Consider the following 23623-nt stretch of genomic DNA (forward strand, 5'->3'; position numbering starts at 1 on the left):
GGTTTGGGTGGACTCCGGGAGTTGGTGATGGACAGGGAGGCCTGGCATGCTGCAGTTCATGGGGTTGCAAAGAGTTGGACACAACTGAGCGACTGAATTGAATAATGAAGGATGCTGAGCATCTTTTCATGTGTTTATTATCCATCTGTATGTCTTCTTTGGAGAAATGTCTGTTTAGGTCTTTTCCCCACTTTTTGATTGGGTTGTTTGTTTTTCTCATATTGAGTTGTATGGTTGTTTAGTCGCTAAGTAGTGTCTGACTCTTGCCACCCCATGGACTGTAGCCCATCAGGCTCTTCTGTCCATAGGATTTTCCAGGCAAGAATATTGGAGTGGGTTGCCATTTCCTTCTCTAGCTGAGTTGTATGAGCTGCTTATATATTTTTGAAATTAATCCTTTGTCAGTTTTGTTTGCTATTATTTTTTTCCAATTCTGAGGCTTGTGTTTTTACTTTGTTTGCAGTTTCCTTTGCTGTGCAAAAACTTTTAAGTTTAATTAGGTACCAGTTGTTTATTTTTGTTTCTTTTCTGTTGCTCTAGGAGGTGGGTCATAGAGGATCTTGCAGTGATTTGTGTCATAGAGTGTTCTGCCCATTTTCTTCTAAGAGTTTTATAGTTTCTGGTCTTACCTTTGGGTCTTTAATCCATTTTGAGTCTGTCTTTTTGTATGGTGTTAGGAAGTGTTCTAATTTCATCCTTTAACACATAGCCGTCCAGTTTTCCCAGCAGCACTTATTGAAGAGACTGTCTTTGCCCCATTGTGTATTCTTGCCTCCTTTGTAAAAAAAATAAGGTATCCAGAGGTACATGGGTTTATCTCTGGACTTTCTATCTTGTTCTATTGGTCTATATTTCTGTTTTTGTGCCAGTACCATACTGTTTTGATGACTATAGCTTTGTAGTATAGTCTGAAGTCAGGAAGGTTGATTTCTCTAGCTTGATTCTTCTTTCTCAAGATTGTTCTGCCCACTTTTTGATTGGGTTATTTATTTTTCTGGTACTGAGCTGAATGATATGTTGTGCAGTCAAAAAATAAAAAAGAAAATAATAAACACAATGCCTCTTTTGTTTCCAAACTGCCTAACGGTAATTACCTCAAATGACATCAACTTTTCCATACTCCTTGCCGTAATCTCTAAGCTGATGTTCCTTAGTATCTTCTTTAATTGCACCAACGAACAGTCTCTTCACAGTGCCAGATTTTCCAGATTTCTCTTTGGTTATGGCGCATTATGGCTAACTCACTTGTTCATCAGTTGAATGAGATTTTGCAGCCACAGCAGGACCAACCTCAGTTATGGATGAAAAACTTACAAAACCAGATACTCTTGATCCTTTGGTGATAGGATCCCTCATACCACACAGTCTGTAAGTTTTCCCTGTGGCTTATAGTAGCTCCTTAAATTTTCTTCTGTGGTTTCAAAGCTTGGTGGTGGTTTAGTCACTAAGTTGTGTCTGACTCTTGCGATCCCATGGACTGTAGCCTGCCAGGCTCTGTCCATGGGATTCTCCAGGTGAGGATACTGGAGTGGTTTGCCATTTCCTTCTCTAGAGGATCTTCCCGACCCAGGAATCAAACCCTGGCCTCCTTCATTGCAGGCAGATTCATTACCAACTCATCTATGAGGGAAGCCCCTTCAAAACTTAAGCCACCAATAATGTTTACAGTAATGTCCTTTTCTCTCTAAACAGGAGACTTAGTCTCTTCAGCTGAATTTCAGTCCAGACAGATGAGAGATATCCACCAAGGAGTATGAACATACTTGTCCTGGCACTGTTGCCTTGAGACATTCATTTTTTGATGGTCGCTGCTTTAGTGTAATGCATGTAAAGACCTTCCATACCACAAAATGGTTTTCAAAATAATTTACGTTTCACATTAGGTCTCTGATATCTCTTTTATTTTTTCAATTTACAAAGATTGTTTATTTTCCAACGTGCTGGTACATGGCAGTGTTTTCTCGGTGGATTTATTAATCAAGATACTATCCAATTAAAAACTTTCTCCAAGAAGTCATCTTGGCAAAGGTAATTTAACTTCGACATTTCCACTTAACCTAACCTTGCATTGTGACTTGTGAGAAGACCCTGCTAGTGAGAAAAAAAGATCATTAGTTGCTATTATTAATCACAGGAAAATAATTCATATATGCCTTACTTTATCAATCAGTGGGTCAAAAACACATTACTGTGGGTAGATACTAAAGTTCTATTTAACAAATTTGTAACATTAATTCCCAGGTGTTAAAGCTTTGTATTTGTTTTGTGAGCTAGCTTAATTTCCCCCAAATAACTATTTTTCTCAAGCTTACCAAACTGATTTGAAATCGCCTTTTAAAATTTTCTTCCCTCTCCCCCTTCCTGGTTACTTTATGACTTTCCCTTTAGTACCATTTAGCTGACTTGCGTTACTGTCACATTACAGTTTTATATTAAAATGCTAATAATAGAGGAAATTGGGTTTTATTATTTACTACCATTTTTGTTCTTTTAAAAAAATTTATTTTGTTATTGAAGCATAACTGCTTTACAGAATTTTGTTTTCTGTCAAACTTCAACATGAATCAGCAGTAAGTATACATATATCCCCTCCCTTTTGAACCTCTCTCCCATCTCCCGCCCCATCCCAGCCCTTTAGATCAATACGGAGCCCCTGTTTGAGTTTCCTGAACCATACAGTAAATTCCCGTTGGCCTTCTATTTTACATATGGTAGTGTAAGTTTCCATGTTACTCTTCCCATACATCTCACCCTCTCCTCCCCTCTCCCCATGTCCAAAAGTCTATTCTCGGTGTCTGTTTCTCCATTACTACTACTACTACTAAGTCACTTCAAATGTTTCTCCATTGCTGCCCTGTAAATAAATTCTTCAGTATCATTTTTCTAGATTATGTATATATGCATTAGAATACTCATATTCTAGATAATAATAAATATTTATAATATAAATAATATAATATTCTATTATATAATATAAATAATATGTAATATTATTATAAATACATATTTATCTTTCTCTTTCTAACTCACTTCACTCTGTATAATAATAGGTTCTGTGTTCATCAACCTCATCAGAACTGACTCAAATATGTTCCTTTTTATGCTGAGTAATAGTCCATTGTGTATATGTACCACAACTTCTTTATCCATTCATCTGTTGATGGACATCTAGGTTGCTTCCATGTTCTAGCTATTATAAATAGTGCTGCAAAGAACAATGGGATACATGTGTCTTTTTCAGTTTTGGTTTTCTCAGGGTATATTCCTAGGAGTGGGATTCCTGGGTCATACGGTGGTTTTATTCCTAGTTTTTTAAGGAATCTCCATAAAGTCTTCTATAGTGGCTGTATCAATTTATATTACCACCAACAGTGCAACAGCATTCCCTTTTCTCCACACCCTCTCCAGCATTTATTGTTTGTAGACTTTTTGATGATGGCCATTCTGACTGCTATTTACCACCATTTTTAAATAAATATCATCAGTATAGTCATCCAAATAAATATTAGAATTACTTTGTGGTGTTGAAATATATGCAAATGCTCTTTGAATTACTTTAAAGTTACTGCTTATTTTATGGAAAACCTTGAATTTAGCCTTCTTTGAGATTTTATTTATATAAGAATATGTATATTTCTGCTTATAGGATTCATGTAAAAATGAAAGTGACTTTTAAGATTTCTGAAACATTTTACATATTTCTCCCCTAAATTTAACATAAAGATTTTCTCAATCAAGCATTTTGGCCTAATTTTGCCCCTCTAATTGAGGCAAAAATCCTTGTGAGTACTTTGATTCCTCGCCATGTGAATATGAAGATTTCCATTCTGTCTGGCAGGTACAGGCACTATTCCTGGCCTTATGTGTGCTCAGGCATTTTCCACTAATCTTTTTCAGTTTCTTTCCTGGGAGTTGCACTCAACTGTTGGTAGGCACTCAACTGATACTTGAGGAAGAAGTTCCTCCACTCTGATTGCCCTTTCTGTCCTGTTACCTGAAATTTCTTAAGGCTCACCTGGCTCCTTACCCATTTCTCAGGGTCCATTGCTCTTCATTGTCTTATGTCCAATGTCTTCAGAAGTGTTATTTCACATATTTCATTCTTTTTAAAGTTGTTTTAGGCAAGAGGTTAAATCTGGTTCCCATTACTTCATTTTGAGTATTGAGTAAATAGGAAGTAATTTGAAAACATTTTTGTCAAATTTCTAGAAAAACAGTATGTCTGTTTATAAACACTTCAAAATGTTTTTAAGCTTCCTACTCTGTTACATCTAATCAGATTTTTTTGTATTAGTAAAATAATTTTAATTTTAGTTATTATAGCCTTAAATGTCTTCAAGCTTAGTTTTTCTTCGTTTTCTTTAAATAATTATTATTATTAATAAACTTCAGAATTTTCCTGTTTAAAAAAGGAAAAATCCCAAGACTTTTGGCATATTTTAGAAGTACATTCATTACATGCTGTTATTAAAATATAAAAACAGTTGGGCGAATCTGTAGTATGAAGGACAGGTACACATCCAGGTGACTAAAAACTAACAGGACCCTTCGTTTAAAAAAACAAAGTTAAAAAAGGAAGATTTTAGTGCTCACTTGAACAACCCATCTCATCTACCGGAAAGTCACTTTGACTTTAATTGTGCTAAATCGCTTCAGTCAGGCGAACTCTGCGACACTATGGCCTGCAGCCCGCCAGGCTCCTCTGTCCATGGAATTCTCCAGGCAAGAATACTGGAGTGGGTTGCCCAGTGTCCTTCTCCAGGGAATCTTCCCAACCTAGGGATGAAATGCACGCCTCTTACATCTAACTTGCACTGACAGAGGGTTCTTTACCACTAGCGCCACCTAGGAAACCCCATGAAGATGGAGGTGCCAGGGATTCAAACAGGGATCTCAAATGAGAAACACACACTCCACCACAAAGCCATCAACCACCACCCCCACATCTTGTCTACTCTGTAAACTTGTATGCTGTGCTAAGTCGCTCAGTCGTGTCCGATTCTTTGCGACTCCATGGACCGTAGCGCGCCAAGCTCCTCTGTCCACGTAGATTCTCCAGACCAGAATACTGGAGAGGGATGCCATGCCCTTTTCCAGGGGATCTTCCCAACCCAGGAATCGAACCCAGGTCTCCCACATTGCAGGAGGATTCTTTACCGCCTGAGCCACCAGGGAAGCTCTTGTCTAATTTTTCACAATTTCTCCAAGGGCACAAGAGACTGTAATTCTGAAACTTGAGCGAGAGAGTACTATAGTTGAAGAGCCAGGTCCAGTTGGGAGGCATGCCCTCTCCCCGGGGCATTGTGGGTAGTGTAGTCCCGCGCCCCTAGCTCACTGAGCACGGTCTTCAGCTCTGGAGCGTTTAGGGTTGTGCGATCTCGCGCCCCGGGGAATTTTGGGTATTGTAGTCACCACCCCGAGGTGTTGTGGGTAGCGTACTTCTGAGCCGCGCTGTCGAATTTTTGGACGTGGTGACAGTTTTTCAGTGCTTGTGGTGAGCTATCCCGCCTCTGGCTGCTAAGTCCAAGAGATAGAGGCTCCGGAAAGCCGGGAGAGGGCGGGCGGGTTTGGTACGCCCTGTCCGTGGGGTCTTTGATTTTATTTTTCCCCCGGAGTCAGGCGCGGTCCACCTCAGAGGAGCTGTTGACAGAGGTCTCGGGTCGCTCAGTGTCCAGCGGTGCTGGGTACGCAGCGCCCTTCCTGAGGAGTCAAGACTGGTGCGGGTGGCTTGGGGGACACAAGTAACCTTTGTCCGGGGCAGACATCCCCATTGCTGAGCGTGTGCCTTGGACATTCTTCCTGGGTGTTAACTGGGGGAGAGTGGCTGGATGATTCCTACCTGGCGATGGAGGCGCCGCTTGGTCCCAAGGACCTAGGTTTTGCAGGGAGGACTTGCATGGGGCAGACACTCAGACTTACCTTGACTAACAATGGTGGTGGGGGAAACTTGGGTCAGCGGCCTCGGGCCCCACGGGCTCATGGGGGAGTTGGAAGGGCCTGGTGGGAGTCAGACACCCCGGGTTTGCGTGGGGCACCCTTGTGCTCACATATGCGACTTCTCCCGAAGTTGTCTGACTCCTCTGGTGCTGGGGCTCTTCCAGCAGCTTAGAGTGGAGCCCACAGGGCAGAAACCTTTGTTCAAGCCATAGGGGACTGGTGGGCTGACTCCCTGAATTAATAGGGATGAGAGAATGAGAAGAGGATGGTAAGACGTCCAGACTTAAGTTTTATTTTAAATTTTGCTTTATGAAAACATTGTAAACATGCACAGAAGTAGCTGTGAGGTCTCCTGGATTCATCACACAGATTCACCACTTCTCAACAAGAGCCCAGTTCTTTCTGCCCTAAATCTGCAACCTCAGGTGTATATCTCTTTGGGCATTTCCTCTCCCTGGGGGCCTATGTCAAGCCTGTTGTGGGAGCCCTGCCTCGATAGGGAGAGTTCACATACAGGTCTGCCTGTATGTGAGTGTCCTTGGGCAAAGTACTGAATCTCCTGGAGCTGTTGGGAGTGTGCAAAGAGGTAAAACAGGGGTCTGGTATGTGTTAATATAGTGTTCATTTCTGTTTTTACTAACCTTTATAGGCACATAGAAGATTAACATCATGCTGGATTATCAGCGTAACGTTAGAGAAGGCTTGTTCTAAAACCCACTTCCCAATTCTGTTCCTTGTATTGTTCTTTCCATGCCTGTATCTGATACCTTACTTGAGGAGTGAAGTGCTCCTCAACTGCAGGCTTGGGGGTTTCCAGTCCACTGTCTGAACTGGGAGAGAACACTGAGGCTGGAACTGCTTCTCTCCTACCAGGTTTTGCCTTGGAGCGGTCTGCTCCTTCACATTCAGAGGGGGCTGCCTGTTAGGGAGGAGAGGGTTCCTAGGGGCCTGGCCGACCTGCCTCAGATGATAGCACTTCCTTGTTATATTCTTATGGTGTCTTTGGTACTAAATGAGGGTGTGACTTTGATACCTTATGCCAAAGTCATATCTCCTCTTGGGCACAGAGCTGCAAGTGATTTCCTAGGAAGAGAGGCTTGTTTTTGATGGAGTACATTCCTGCACAGCTGTCCTGGGGCACATTCCTCTGCCCTCATCAGGTCTTTCCATCTTCACAGTTGTTCCTGCATTGTTTCTCTCCACATCCATTCACACTGTTGTATTCTCAGGGCCTTGGAGTGGTGGCAAAACAGTGATGGTGAGAAGTACTGTTTTTAGAGCAATAGTCCTGTGTGGTCAGTGTGCTTTCTAAGTTAAGTGTTAGTTGCTCAGTTGTGTCCGACTCTTTGCGACCCCATGGACTGTAGCCCTCCAGGCTCCTCTGTCCATGGAATTCTCCAGGGAAGAATATTGGAGTGGGTAGCAATTCCCTTCTCTAGAATCTTCCCAAACCAGGGATCAAACCCGGGTCTCCTGCATTGCAGGCAGATTCTTTACTGTCTGAGCCACCAGGGAAGCCCAAGTTTTGTTTTTTTTGTTTTTTTGTTTTTTTTTAATTTAATGATTGTGATTAAGTTAAAATGATTTAACTTAGTGATTATGCTTTTTTGTCTCTTTTCTACTCTGTCATATTTTTTACTTCATATATTTTTTCCAGACTGTGACTTAACTTTTTATTTTCTTGCTAGTATCTTTTACAGAACAGAATTTTAAAAATCTTAACAGAATCCAGCTTACCATTTTTTTTTCCCATGAATTGTGTTTTTGCTGTCATGTGAAGAGACATGGCCAAGTCCCCGGTCATCTAAATTTTTTCCCATGTTATTTTCCAGGAGTTTTATAGTTTCATGCTTTGCCTTTAAGTCTGTTATCCATTTTAAGTTGATTTTTGTGGAAGATGTAAGGTCTGTGTATGTGGAAGTTCAGTTGTTCCAGTACTGCCATTTAATGAAAAGACAGTCTGTTCTCCACTGATTTTTTTCTTGCTCTGTTGACTTTATTTATGCGTGTCTATTTCTGTGTGCTCTATTCTGTTCCATTGATCTGTTTGTCTATTTTTTTTTTAATTTATTTTTTTTGCCAATACCACACATTTAATTCTTGTAGCTTTATAGTAAGTTTAGAATCTAGTCATGTCAGTCTTCTGACTTTGTTATTCTTTAGTATTGTGTTGTCTCTTCTTGGTCACTTGCCTTTCCATATACACTTTAGAACCAGTTTGTCGATACCTTCAAAGTAACTTGCTGGAATTTTGATGGATCGAATGTATAGATCAAGTTGGAAAGAACTGACATTTTAACAATATCAAGTCTACCTATCCATAATATGGACTATCCATTGTTTTAGACCTTTGATTTTTTTCAGCAGAGTTTTGTAGTTTTCCTCATGTATACTACAAAGTTTTAAAAGATTTATATCTAAGTATTTCATTTTTCTGGGTGCTACTGTAATGTTTTTGATTTCAAATTCCATCTGTTCATGGCTGGTATATAGGAAAGCAGTTGATTTTTGTATATTAACCTTGTGTCCTGAAGCTTTGATATAATCACATGTTCTAGAAAGAAATCTTGGATTTTCTACATAGACAGTTGGACTTCCTTGGCGGCTCAGTCAGTAAAGAATCCACCTGCAATGCAGGAAACCTGGGCTTGATCCCTGGGGTCAGGAAGATCCTCTGAAGGCAATTGCAATCCATTCTAGTATTCTTGCCTGGAAAATTCCATGGACAGAGGAACCTGTGGGCTATAGTACATGGGGTCACAAAGAGTCAGACACGACTTAGTGACTGAACGCCACCACCACATAGACAATCAAGTCATCTTCAGAAAAGACAGTTTTATTTCTTCTTTCCTAGTCAGTATACCTGTTATTTCCTTTTCTTGTCTTCTTACATTAGCCTGGAATTCCAGCATGATGTTGAATAGGAGTGGTGAAAGGTGACATTCTTGCCTTGTTTCTGATCTTAATGGGATAGCATCTAGTTTCTCACTTGTAAATGCTGTTAATTGTAGATTTTAACTTTTTTAAGCACAGCAACAATTATTTGCAGAGAGTATCAGCACAGCCTATCTTTAACCTAAGCCTAACAAAATTAACATTGATTCTTTAATGTCATCTAATATCTCATCAGTGTTCATATTTCCTTGATTGCCTCCAAAATGTCTAAATAAGGTCCACACATGGCATTTGAGTATCTCTTCAGTCTCCTTTTATTCCATAAGACCTTTCTCTTTTTATACTATTAACTTGTTGAAGTCTTAACATTAAAAAAAAAAAAAGCAAATTATGTCATTTTACTCTCAGCACCTCAGCTTCATTTCTTAATAATGATTTGTTTTTCTCTGTATCCAGAATATCATGATCTTACCTAACAATATTCACAATAATTCTCTAACGTCACCTAATACCCAGTTCATTTTAATTGGCCTTCATAGTTCCCAAAATGTTTTTCAGTTCGTTTGTGCAGATTCCTAGTGGCTCAGATGGTAAAGAATCTGCTTGCAGTGAAGGAAACAGGGTTTGATACCTGGATTGGAAAGATTGCCTGGAGAAGGGAATGGCAACCCACTCCAGTATTCTTGCCTGGGAAATTCCATGTACAGAGGAGCCTGGCGGGCTGCAGTCCACGGAGTCGCAAAGAGTCAGACACGACTGAGCCACTAACACATTCACTTTCACTTGTGCAGATTAGTCAGTTGAAGCTAATAGATGACACCTGAAGAATGATGTTTATTTCTTAAGTGGATTTGTGTTAAGGAAAATCTCCCCTCTAAAAAATTTTGTCATGAAATTGACTTGCTGAAGACCTAGGGTATTTTATGACTGTCCATTCTTACTTTCAAATATCACATTTCAAATCTTGGGTATATAAGTGGAGGGGAAGGAAGATCCAGGTTATGGCTTCTATCCAGCTTCACATTTCTCTCTAAATCTACATTCTGTTTGAACTGTAGTGCCCTTTCTGTTTTGAATTTCCTAGGCCTTGTCCTTAGGGCTGATGTAGATGGAGAACTTCTGTTTTTACAGAATAAGTCACCATTTCTTACCGAGAATGCTCACTTGTGGGCACTATGAGACCCTTTCCTCTTAATAGAGTCCATTCAGTGACTCAATAGAGTCTTACCCAGTTGGTGGGGCTGTGGGCTTCATTTGCCAACTAGAGATTGGGGCTGAACCTGCTACTGGTCCAGCTCTGGGGGCCTTATGTACAGGACACTGGTTAAGAATGGGCAACTCTCTCTGGAGTGGGAGCACTGAGTCCAGGACACTAGACTGCCGGAGAACTCCTGATCCCAGAGAGTACTAATTACTGAGAACTCCCACGAAGGCTTCCACCTCTGTCCAAGATCTGATGCCACCAAGCTGCTGGCAACACACAGTGCAGGATGCCTCACCCAAATAAGAAGCATGACGAAAACACAAACCCAGTCATCAGCAGACAGGCTTCCCACAGACACTCCCCCAAAAGGCATTTCACATAGCCCTTCCCATCAGAGGGAAAAAAAACCTCACCTCTTCCCACTAGAATGTAGGTACAAGTCCCTCCAAATAAGAAGCTTACCCAAACCGCTGGACCAATCTCAACCACCAAGGGCAGAGACCAAAAGGAAGAACTATGACCTAAAATCTGGGGAAAGGAGACTTCAAACTAGTAAATTAGAAGAAAAAAATGAAAAGACAGAGAAATATTGCACAAATGAAGGAGCAAGTTCAAAACTCAAATAAACAAAGAGGAAATAAGCAAACTACCTGAAAAGAATTCAGAGTAATGGTAATAAAGATGATCCAAAACCTTGGAAATAGAATGGAGAAAATGCAAGAATCAGTTAACACATTCAAACAAAACAATTACTGAAATTAAAAATAGGAAGGGATCAATAGCAGAATAACTGAGGCAGAACAATAGATAAGTGAATTGGAAGATAGAATGGTAGAAATAACTGCTGAAGAGCAGAGTAAAGGAAAAAGAATGAAATGAATAGAGGATAGTCTCAGAGACATCTGGTCAAATAGAAACTGCGTCAACATTAAAATTATAGGGGTCCCAGAAGAAGAAGAGAAAAAGAAAGTGTCTGAGAAAATTTTTGAAATGATTATAGTTGAAAATTTTCCTAACATGGGAAAGGAAATAGTCCATCAAGTCTAAGAAGCCCAGAGAGTCCCATTGAGGCTAAACCCAAGGAGAAACATACCAAGACATATACTAATCATACTAACAAAGATTAAACACAATATTAAAAGCAACAAGGGAAAAGCAGTGAGTAATATACAAAGGAAACTCCATATTATTAACAGCTGATCTTTCAGCAGAAACTCTTCAGGCCAGAAAGGAATGGCAGGATACATATGCTGAAAGGGAAAAATATACAACCAAGATTACTTTACCCAGCAAGGATCTCATTGAATATTGATGGAGAAATCAAAAGTGAAAGACAAGCAAAAGTTAAGAGAATTTAGCACCACCAAACTAGCTTTACAACAAATGTTAAAGGGACTTCTATAGGCAGGAAACAAGGGAAGGAAATGTACAAAAACAAACCCAAAACAGTTAAGAAAATGCCAACGGGAACATACATATATCAACAATTACTTTAAGTGTAAATGGATTAAATGCTCCACCCAAAACACACAGACTGGCTAAATGGACACAAAAACAAGACTCATGTATGCTGTCTATAGGAGACCCACTTTGGACCTGGAAACACATACAGACAAAGTGAGAGGATGGAAAAAGATATTTCATGCCAATGGGAATCAAAAGAAAAGTAGAGTAGCAAGTCTCAAATCAAATAAACCATGAAATAAAGAATATTATTAATAGAAGAGATAAGGAAGGACGCTATATGATGATCAAGGGATCAATCCAAGAAGACATAACAATTGTAAGTATTTATGCACCCAGCGTAGGAGTATATCAATACACAAGACAAACACTAACAGAAATTAAAAGACACTCCTTGGAAGGTTGTTATGACCAACCTAGATAGCATATCAAACAGCAGAGATATTACTTTGCCAACAAAGGTCCTTCTAGTCAAGGCTATGGTTTTTCCAGTTGTCATGTATGGATATGAGAGTTGGACTGTGAAGAAAGCTGAGCACCAAAGAATTGATGCTTTTGAACTGTGGTGTTGGAGAAGACTCTTGAGAGTCCCTTGGACTACAAGGAGATCCAACCAGTCCATCCTAAAGGAGACCAGTCCTGGGTGTTCATTGGAATGACTGATGCTGAGGCTGAAACTTCAATACTTTGGCCTCATGCGAAGAGTTGATTCTGGAAAAGACCCTGATGCTGGGAGGGATTGAGGGCAGGACGAGAAGGGGACAACAGAGGATGAGATGGCTGGATGGCATCACCGACTCAATGCACATGAGTTTGGGTGAACTCCAGGAGTTGGTGATGGATAGGGAGGCCTGGCGTGCTGCGATTCATGGGGTCATGAAGAGTCAGACATGACTGAGCAACTGAACTGAACAGACATAAAAGGGGAAATTGACAGTAATACAATAATTGTAGGGGACTTTAACACCCCACTTACGCCAATGGACAGATCATCAAAACAGAAAATTAATAAGGAAATATAAGCCTTAAATGACACATTAGACCAGATGGACCTAATTGAAATATTTAGGACATTGTATCTACATGCAGAAGAATACACTTTCTTCTCAAGTGTACATGGAACATTTTCCAGGATAGACCACATCTTGGGTCACCAATAAAGCCTTTGTAAATTTAAGAAAATTGATATAGTATCAAGCATCTTTTCTGATCACACTGCTATGAGACTAGATACTAATTACAGGGGAAAAACTGTAAAAAGCACAAATATATTCAGATTAAAGAATATATTTCTAAATAACCAACAGGTTACTGAAGAAATAAAAAGGGAAGTAAAACAATCCCTAGAAACAAATAACAACAAAGACATGACTCAAAACCTATGGTATGTAACAAAAGTGATTCTAAGAAAGAAGTTTATAGCAATACAGTCTTACCTCAAGAAATAATAAGAACATCAAATAGACAACCTAATTTACACAAAGAAGAACCAAAAAACCCCCAAGTTAGTAGAAGGAAAGAAGTCATAAAGATCAGAGCAGAAATTAATGAAAAGAAATGAAGGAAACAATAGTAAAGATTAATAAAATTAAAAGCTAATTCTTTGAGAAGATAAACAAATTTTACAAACCACGAGCCAGACTCATCAAAAAAAGGGAGAAGCCTCAAATCAACAAAATTAGAAATGAAAAAGGAGAGGTTACAGCAGACAATGCAGAAATACAAAGAATTATAAGAGACTATTACAAACAGCTATATGCCAGTAAAATGGACAACTTGAAGAAATGGACAGATTCTTAGAAAAACTTAACTTTCCAAGACTGAACCAGGAAGAAATAGAAAATTATGGACAACCTATCACAAGCACTGAAATTGAGACTGTGAGAAGAATCTCCTAAAAAAACAAAAGCCTAAGGCCAGATGACTTCACAAGTGAATTCTGTCAAATATTTAGAGAAGAGCTAATGCCTGTCCTTAAACTCTTCCAAAAAATTGCAGAGGAAGAAAATGTACAAACTCATTCTATGAGGCCACCAATACCTTGATACCAAAACCAGATAATGACATCACACAGAAAGAAAATTATAGGCCAATATCACTGATGAACATAGATAAAAAAATCCTCAACATAATAATATCCACATATGATAAACCCACAGCAAACATTATCCTCAATGGTGAAAAACTGAAAGCATTTCCTCTAAGACTAGGAACAAGACAAGGGGGCCCACTCTTGCCACTAATATTCAACATAGTTTTGGAAGTACTAGCCATGGCAAACAGAGAAGAAAAAGAAAAGGAATCTAGAATTGGAAAAGAAGTAGAACTCTTACTGTTTGAAGACGGCATGATACTATACATAGAAAAGCCTAAAGATACTATCAGAAAATTGCTAGACCTAATCAGTGAAATTAGTAAATTTGCAGGATATAAAATTAAGACACAGAAGTCAGTTGTATTCCTATACACTAACAATGAAAAGTCAGAAAGAAATTAAGGAATCAATCCCATTTACATTGCATCAAAAAGAACAAAATACCTAGGAACAAACCTACCTAGGAAGACAAAAGAGCTGTATACAAAAACTGTAGGACACTGATGAAAGAAATCAAAGATGACCTAAACAGATGGAGAGATATGCCATGCTCCTGGATTGGAAGAATCAATATTGTGATAGTTACTATACTACCCAAAGCAATCTACAGATTCAGTGCAATTCTGATCAAACTACCAATGGCATTTTTCACAGAAGTAGAACAAAATGTCTCACAATTCATATGCAAACACAGAAGACCCTGAATAGCCAAAGCAATCTTGAGAAGAATGGAGCTGGAGGAATCAATCTTCCTGACTTCAGACTATACTACGAAGCTACAGTCATCAAGACAGTATCATGCTGGCACAAAAACAGAAACAGACCAATGACACAAGAAATAAATCCATGCACCTATGGCACCCTACTCCAATACTCTTGCCTGGAAAATCCCATGGATGGAGGAGCCTGCTGGGCTACAGTCCATGGGGTTGCTAAGAGGCGGACACGACTGAGCGACTTCACTTTCACTTTTCACTTTCACGCATTGGAGAAGGAAATGGCAACCCACTCCAGTGTTCTTGCCTGGAGAATCCCAGGGACGGGGGAGCCTGGTGGGCTGCCGTCTATGGGGTCGCACAGAGTTGGACACGACTGAAGTGACTCAGCAGCAGTAGCAGCATGGGCACCTTAATTTTGATAAAGGAGGCAAGAGTATACAGTGGAGAAGAGACAGTTTCTTCAATAAGTGGAGCTGGGAAAACTGGACAGCTATGTGTAAAAGAATGACATTAGAACACTTCTTAACATCATACACAAAGATAAACTTGAAATGGATCAAAGATCTTAAGGTAAGACCAAAAACTATAAAACTCTTGAAAACATAGGCAGAATGCTCTATGACATAAATCACAGCAAGATCCTCCATGACCCCCCTTCTAGAGTAATGGAAATTAAAAGAAAAAAATAAACAAGTGGGGCTTAATTAAACTTAAAAGCTTTTCACAGCAAAGGAAACAATAAATAAGATGAGAAGACAACCCTCAGAATGGGAGAAAATAACTGCAGATGAAATAACTAATAAAGGATTAATCTCCAAAATGTATAAGCAGCTCAAACAGCTCAGTATTAGAAAAGCAAACAGCCCAATCAAAAGGTTGGCAGAAGACCTAAACAGACATTTCTCCAAAGAAGACAACTGGGTGGCTAATAAACACATGGAAAGATGCTCAACATCCCTCATTATTAGAGAAATGTAAATCAAAACTATGATGAGGTATCATCTCACACTGGTCATCAAAAAAATCTTCAGTCAATAAATGGTGGAGAGGATGTGGAGAAAAAGGAACTCTCTTGTACTGTTGGTAGGAATATAAATTGATATAGCCATTATGGAGAACAATATGGAAATTGTTTTCCATATTGTTTTTCCTTAAAAACTAGGAATAAAATTACCATATGACCCAACAATCCCATTATTGGACATACAGTGTGAGAAAGCCATAGTTGAAAAAGACACATGTACCCCAATGTTCCTTGCAGCACTATTTATAGTAGCTTGGACATGGAAGCAAAGTAGATGTCCATCAACAGATGAATGGATAATGAAGTTGTGGTACATATATACAATGGAAGATTACTCAACCATAAAAAGGAATGCATTTGAGTCAGTTCTAATGATGTGGTTGAACCTTGAGCCTATTATGCAGAGTGAAGTAAGTCAGAAAGAGAAAAACAAATGTTATATATTAATGTGTGTATATGAAATCTAGAAAGATGGCACTGATGTATCTGTTTGCAGGGGAGCAGTGGAGACATAGACATAAAGAACAGACTTGTGGACAGAGTGGGGGAAGGAGAGGATGGGGCAAATTGAGAGAGTAGCACTGAAACATGCACATTACCATATATAAATAGATACGCAGTGGGAATTTGCAGTGTGACTCATCAAGCTCAAACATATTCTGTGACAACCTAAAAGGATGGGATGGGGTGGGATGTGGGAGGAGGTTCAAGAGAGAGGGGACATATATATACCTATGGCTGATTCATGTTGATGTATGGATGAAATCAACACAATATTGTAAAGCAATTATCCTCCAATTTAAACAAATTAAAAAAAAACCTGGAAAATGTAAATGTAAGAAATCTTTGATGACAAAATACAGATCAATGGCTATTGGGGAGGGGAGTGAAAGATTACAAAGGAGCACATTAGTCATTTTTGGAAATGACTAATAAATTTACTCTCCTCAGTGTTGTGATATTTTCACAGGTGTATAAGTATTTCAAACTTACTAAGCTGTGTACTTTAAATACGTGTATAATTATGTGTCAAATATATGCCAATAAGATATGGTTTTTTTAATTAAAAAAAGAAGGGGTGCCTCTGATGCCATCTTAAACCTGCTTTCCTTACCTCCTTCTTGCCTCTGCTAAACTGTGAGGCTAGATAGATGGGTACTCCTCCCACACATCCCTTTCTTCTCTTCTCTTTCTCCAGCTCTGCCTATGCAACGAGTCTTCTCTAGGAAGAGCACTCACCAGACTAAGAACATGGCCCCAGGGCTCCTGACTACTAGGGATGAGGTGAGTCCTAAAATTTCTTCCTAGCTCTTATAGGATGGACCCATTTCTTTTATCGTGTACTGGATCTGCCTTGATGGTGTTAGGCTGCACCTACCCCCGACCTTGGAGGTGTGACTTGTCTTACCTGGAGCCTTTTCTTGGACTCCTCTGGTCCATTCATGAGCTATACATTCATCAAGTAGTAAATTGTCATCAGCACAGTTGAAACACAATCATGGTTATGGGCCCAGTGATTCCAGGGCCTAAAAGAGTTAAGGAAGGCTTTCAAAGGAGGAGCTGCCTGAGCTGCCCCTGACAGATTTGGCAAGTTGAAGAGCTGAAGGAATGTATTTCTGTGAGAATGTAACTGGAAGCCTAGCACATCTCTGAGACCAGGGGATCTGCAGGCTGTCCCTCGTCATATGGGAAGCTTGGAGCAGTCCGTGGCCTTTTGTTACATCAGTTTTCTCTGTGTAGAGGTGAGGATGCTGACCTGCTGTCTGCTGGTGATTCATGGGTAGCTATAGTTTGGCTGGCGCCATGCTTTATATTTAAACGAGTTTTCCACACTTAAAAATTGGAAGAATACATCTAAGTCCTGAGTCCACATTCTTGGTGCATATGACAAGTAGCTGGAACCAAACAGCATCCCCATGGTGTAGTCACAGCCTCTCGTGCCCCTTGACCCCATGGCTGAAGTGCCTGCTTCATTCATTCATTACTTGCCTCGGCTCTGAAGGTTTTGCTTTTACCCACTCTGAGTCTGAATGGAGGTAGTTCAACCAGAATCCTGAAATCTAGGCTGAGGAGTTTGGGCTTGAACTTGGAACAGGTTAGGTTTGAAGAATTTTGAGAAGTTTGCCATAAGTAGTAATTGAATGAATATATGTCCTAAAGGAAAGATTTTCTAATCCCTAAGACTAGGCAGCTTGTGACCTTGACATTATCAAATGGAGTTAACATTTACTGACTGCCTAAACAGACGCCAGGTGGGATACTTCTATTGATTATTATCAATTACAAAAAATAGTGTCAGTTGTTCTAATTAAATGTTGTGTTGCCTGTCATAAAAAATATGACAAGTGTAAAATTTTTTTTGTTAGATCTGAACTGCTGAGCTCATATGGTAGGTATTTGCCTGTTACTGTATAAGTTAAAAATACTTGATTTTGATGTTATCAGATACCATTGAGGGCTGTATGTCCCTCAATTGTCAAATCTTTTATTTGAGAAAAAATGTTTACACAGTACTTGCAATTCAGAATGTTTCCTAAGGTGTTTGTGGGGGGAATTTCTTTTTACCATTACTGATATTAATAGAGAGACATTCTTGGCCAAAATGAAACATTCCTTTCCTGCCCCTTCCTGTGGGATCCTTAGCACACCCTGAACCATATCCTGTCTATGACCATCATCTTTCAATATACATTTTTTTCCTTTTATTCATTCATTAAAAATTGATCCCAGGGCATGAGCATCTGAGTAGCTTTGTTTTTATTTTTTAATTTTTAATTTTTTTAAATTGTGAAAGTGTGATAACACATTCACAGGAGACTTGGAAAATACAGAACAATGTTACATATAGTTCCACTATATATTGTAATTATTTTTTTAAGTAGAAAAGTTAAGATTTTTAGTTGGAGTTTCAAACTCTCATAAATTAATAGAATATAGAGAAGTAGAAGGGTATAGTAGACCTGAAAAGCACTGTGAATGAATTCAGCATAATTAAAATTTATACAATTTTCACACAATAGTAGGATACAAATTCTATTCAAGTTCCTATACACTGTAAACTAGGAGACACTGGAACATATCCAGGGACATAAAACAAGGTGCCAAAATTTCATGGTCTAAAAATGTTGAAATCATACAGTCTTATCACTCTTATCACTGTGAAATTATGTTAGAAATTGATATCAAAGATATTTGAAAATAGCATATTTTCAGGTGCCATGTGACATTTATCAGGATAGATCTTCGACTTAGCCATCAAAAGCCTCAATAAAGTTAGACTGAAAAAAAACACAGAGGATGATTGCAGAGAAGAAAGGTTGCCTATCTCCTTCTTTTGGTTGTTTTTCTGGAACTTTATCTTGTCCCTTCATCTGGGACAAAACCCTCTGCTTTTTCATCCTGGTTAACTTTCTAGCTACTAGTGGTTTTCTAGCTACTGTGGGATTGTAGTTCTTCTTGCTTCTTCTGTCTGCCCTCTGATGGAAGAGGCTGAGAGGCTTGTATAAGCTTCCTGATGGGAGAGACTGGTGGTGAGAAAAACTGGGTCTTGCTCTGGTGGGCAGAGGTATGCTTGCTGCTGCTGCTAAGCTGCTTCAGTCATGTCCGACTCTGTGCGACCCCAGAGACGGCAGCCCACCAGGCTTCCCCGTCCCTGGGATTCTCCAGGCAAGAACACTGGAGTGGGTTGCCATTTCCTTCTCCAATGCATGAAAGTGAAAAGTGAAAGTGAAGTCACTCAATCATGTCCAACTCCTAGCAACCCCATGGACTGCAGCCTATCAGGCTCCTCTGTCCATGGGATTTTCCAGGCAAGAGTACTGGAGTGGGGTGCCATTGAAAACTTTAATCCAATTATCTGCTGATGGGTGGGGTTTGGCCTGAGGCAGCTCAGCCCTGGGGTCTGTGGACTCTATTGTAGGGTTAATGGAGACCTCCAAGAGGACTTAGGCCAAAGAACCTCTTCCAGGACTGCTGCTGCCTTTGCCCCCATCCTTATGGTTAGCCACTGCTAACCCACACCTCCACAGCAGACCCTTCAACACAAGCAAGTCACTGCTCCTTTTCCCTGGGTTTTGGCATGTACAAGATTTTGTTTGTGTCCTCCCAGAGTGGAGTCTTTGAATCCTCCAGTCCTGTGGAAGTCCTGTAATTGAATCCCACTGACCTTCAAAATCAGATTCGCTGGGGATTCCCAGTTCCTTTGCTGGATCCCCAGGCTGGGAAGCTGGATGTGGGGCTCAGAACTGTCACAACAGTGGGAAAACTTCTTTGGTAGTATCATTCTCCTGATTGTTGGTCGCCCACCTAATGGGTATGGGATTTGATTTTGTGTTTGTGCTCTTCCTACCATCTAGTTGCGGCTTCTTCTTTGTCTCTGGACATGGGATATCTTTTTTGGTGAGTTCCAACATCCTCCTGTTGATGGTTGTTCAACAGCTAATTGTGATTTTGGAGCTTTGGCAGGACTGAGTAGCTTTGCTTTTAAGAAGTTTCCATACTTGCAGATATACGGCACTCATAACATATTTGTTTCATAAAGGGACACGATCTTAACTTACTCTGAAAGAAAACAGAACAATGGATTTGTTTTGTTTGTTTTGCTGTTAGTTATTTGAGACATAGAAATTTACGTATTTTCAGTTCAGTTCAATTGCTCAGTCATATCCAACTCTTTGCGACCCCATGGACTGCAGCATGCCAAGCTTCTCTGTCCATCAACAACTCCCAGAGCTTACTCAAACTCATGTCCATTGAGTTGGTGATACCATCCAACCATCTCATCCTCTGTCACCCCTTCTCCTACCTTCAATCTTTCCCAGCATCAGGGTCTTTTCCAAGGAGTCAGTTCTTTGCATCAGATGGCCAAAGTATTGGAGTGTCAGTTTCAGCATCAGTCCTTCCAATGAATATTCAGGACTGATTTCCTTTAGGACTGACTGGTTTGATCTCCTTGCAGTCCAAGGGACTCTAAAGAATTTTCTTCAAAACTGCAGTTCAAAAGTGTCAATTCTTTGGCACTCAGCTTTCTTTATAGTCCAACTCTCACATCCATACATGACTACTGGAAAAACCATAGCTTTGACTAGATGGACCTTTGTCGGCCAAGTAATGTCTCTGCTTTTTAATATGCTGTCTAGTTTGGTCAAAACTTTTCTTCCAAGGAGCAAGTGTCTTAATTTCATGGCTGCAGTCACCATCTGCAGTGACTTTAGAGCCCCCCAAAACAGTCTCTCACTGTTTCCATTGTTTCCCTATCTATTTGCCATGAAGTGATGTGACTGGATGACATGATCTTGGTGTTTTGTATGTAGTTTTAAGCCAACTTTTTCACTCCCCTCTTTCACTTTCATCAGGAGGCTCTTTAGTTCTTCGCTTTCTGCCATAAGTGTGGTGTCATCTGCATAACTGAGGTTACTGATATTTCTCCCAGCAATCTTGATTCCAGCTTGTGCTTCATCCATCCCAGCATTTCACGTGATGTACTCTGCATATAAGTTAAATAAACAGGGTGACAATATACAGCCTTGACGTACTCCTTTCCCAATTTGGAACCAGTCTGTTGTTCCACGTCCAGTTCTAACTGTTGCTTCCTGACCTGCATATAGGTTTCTCAAGAGGCAGGTCAGGTAGTCTGGTATTCCCATCTCTTTCCGAATTTTCCACAGTTGATTGTGATCCACACAGTCAAAGGCTTTGGCATAGTCAATAAAGCAGAAATAGATGTTTTTCTGGAACTCTCTTGCTTTTTCCATGATCCAGCAGATGTTAGCAATTTGATCTCTGGTTCCTCTGCCTTTTCTAAAACCAGCTTGAACATCTGGAAGTTCACGGTTCACGTATTGCTGAAGCCTGGCTTGGAGAATTTTGAGCATTACTTTACTAGCATGTGAGATGAGTGCAATTGTGTGGTAGTTTGAGCATTCTTTGGCATTGCCTTTCTTTGGGATTGGAATGAAAACTGACGTTTTTCAGCCCTGTGGCCACTGCTGAGTTTTCCAAATTTGCTGGCATATTGAGTGCAGCACTTTCACAGCATCATCTTTCAGGATTTGAAATAGCTCAACTGGAATTCCATCACCTCCACTAGCTTTGTCCACCACTTTCTAATTCCATAATGTTTTCAGACCCCTCCCACCCCAGAGGTGGAGAAGGAAATGGCAACTCACTCCAGTATTCTTGCCTAGAGAATCCTGTGGATGGAGGAGCCTGGTGGGCTGCTATCCATAGGGTTGCACAGAGTCGGACACGACTGAAGCGACTTAGCACGCATGCGTGCATTGGAGAAGGAAATGGCAACCCACTCCAGTGTTCTTGTCTGGAGAATCACAGGGACAGAGGAGCCTGGTGGGCTGCCATCTATGGGGTCGCACAGAGTCAGACATGAGTGAAGCAACTTAGCAGCAGCACTCCAGAGCCCCATTCTCCCCTCCCCCAGCTCTTGACAACTACTAATCTATTTGTATACATTTGGTTGTTCTGGATGTTGCGTGTAAATGGAATCATATAATATATGGTGTTTTTTGGCTGTTTTCTTTCACTTGGCATAATATTTTCAAGATTCATCCACACTGTAGCCCAAACCAGTAATACTTTATTCTTCTTTAAGGTTGAATAATATTCCATTGTTTGGATATAAGCCATTTTGTTTACTCATTTATCAATTGATGGATATTTCAATTATTCCTGTCACTATAATTTAATTAAGATTTTTGGTCTGTCTGTGTGCATCTGACAAGTTTTAATGATAAAATTGTAGTATTTTAAAACTAGTGACTACACCACTATCATACCTTTAAAGTGAAAAAATCACAAACATTTACATTCAAATCAGTAACTCTACTGGTTAAATCATTAATAGATTTTCACTATTCCATCCCACTGTTTCTTAGTCATTAGAAATTTAACCTGTTCTCAATGTTTCAGAATTGTTTCTATGGGAAATTTTATTCATGAAGTGAATTTTGGACTTACCACAGAATATGGCCAAGTGAAGAAAGATGCCACCAAATATGGCCAGGTGAAGAGAGATGAGTGTTTTAAGTCATGTGAGTTACAATTCTATAGTAGAGCATCTGTGGTTTTTGTTTGCTTTTAAAACCATTGACAAGATGCTCTAACACCTTTGCTCTCCTATTCTACTACCACTAGCTTTCCTTTCCCTCCTACCAGATGTTTTTCCCTTCCCATATCATAGGCTTTCTCCTTTTCCTTCTTAGGGCATCTGTGTTCCCTTTCTCTCTACATGCCTCATCTTGATTTTTAGCCCTCTGCTTTTTCCATGTCTATTCTGAATCTTACTCATGTTTTAAATTTAATTTTTCTTTTACTTAAAAAATTTTTGTTTTGGCTATACATGGACTTTATTGTGGTACACAGGCTGTTTGGTGCATTGGCTTTCTCTAGTTGCAGAGCATGGGCTTAGTTGCCCTGAGGCTTGTGGGAGCTTAGTTCCCCGACCAGGGATCAAACTTGTGTCCCCTGCTTTGGAAGGCAGATTTATAACCAGGGAAGTCTCTAGATTTCTACTAGACCACCAGGGAAGTCCCTAAAGTTTAATTTTTTTTTTGATGTTACAAACCATAATTCACCCTGTGGATTAAATTTCCAGACAGGACTTTGAAGTCTCTAATATTAGCTATACTCAGTGAGAAAAGGAAAATAGCATTATCAACTATCAGATAAAATCAACTGCTAGACAAAGGGAAAGAAGAACATTTTGGAATGATAAAGAGGTCATGTCATCAGGAGGACATAACAGTTATGTGTGTATATAATTATTCAAAGTAGCAAAACTTCAAAATAATTGCCAGAATTAAAGGGAAAAAAAGATTCCCTTCTGAGTAATTGATAGGACGAGGTAAAATTTAGTAAAGACGTAGATAATCTGAAGAAAACTAGCAACTGTGTTATCCTGGTTGATAGTTATAGAACACACCAGGCTACAACTTTAGAATACACATTCTTTTCGAGTACATTTGGTATGCTCACCAAAATAGACTACATGGGGTTCTGTAAAGGAAATCTTAACAAATTTAAAAAGATGCAAAGAATACAAATTGTATATTTTGTGACTAAGAGAATTGTGTTAGAAGTCAACAATAAAATATCTAAGTAAATTTCAAATATTGGAAATTAAACAACACATTCCTTACTATCCTTACATCAAAGAAGAAATTGCCTAGAAAATCCCATGGGCAGAGGAGCCTGGTAGGCTGCAGTCCATGGGGTCGCAAAGAGTCAGACACGACTGAGCGACTTCACTTTCACTTTCACTTTCATGCATT

The 23623-nt window shown here is 39.7% G+C and overlaps 1 protein-coding gene and 1 long non-coding RNA gene across 8 annotated transcripts in view; both read left to right on the plus strand.

The window, feature by feature from the left end:
- Positions 1-23623, plus strand: part of ZNF169 (zinc finger protein 169) — a 97716-nt gene that overhangs the window by 39734 nt on the left and 34359 nt on the right. For 3 of the 7 annotated variants that reach the window (XM_055579105.1, XM_055579104.1, XM_055579101.1), the window contains one exon: positions 16537-16622. In XM_055579105.1, coding sequence (XP_055435080.1) covers positions 16545-16622 — 78 coding nt within the window. In that variant the 5' untranslated portion in view covers positions 16537-16544. Of the gene's footprint in view, positions 1-5399; positions 5495-14429; positions 14885-16536; positions 16623-22262; positions 22385-23623 lie in introns of those variants that run through there. The other 4 variants (XM_055579107.1, XM_055579106.1, XM_055579102.1 and 1 more) reach the window with 4 other exon arrangements.
- Positions 17343-20152, plus strand: LOC129650519 (uncharacterized). The gene is made up of 3 exons (XR_008713801.1): positions 17343-17590; positions 17705-17727; positions 19694-20152. It is a non-coding gene; the product is annotated as an uncharacterized LOC129650519 (long non-coding RNA).

Source organism: Bubalus kerabau, chromosome 4 (genome assembly GCF_029407905.1).
Source record: "Bubalus kerabau isolate K-KA32 ecotype Philippines breed swamp buffalo chromosome 4, PCC_UOA_SB_1v2, whole genome shotgun sequence".
Taxonomy (NCBI): Eukaryota; Metazoa; Chordata; class Mammalia; order Artiodactyla; family Bovidae; genus Bubalus; species Bubalus kerabau.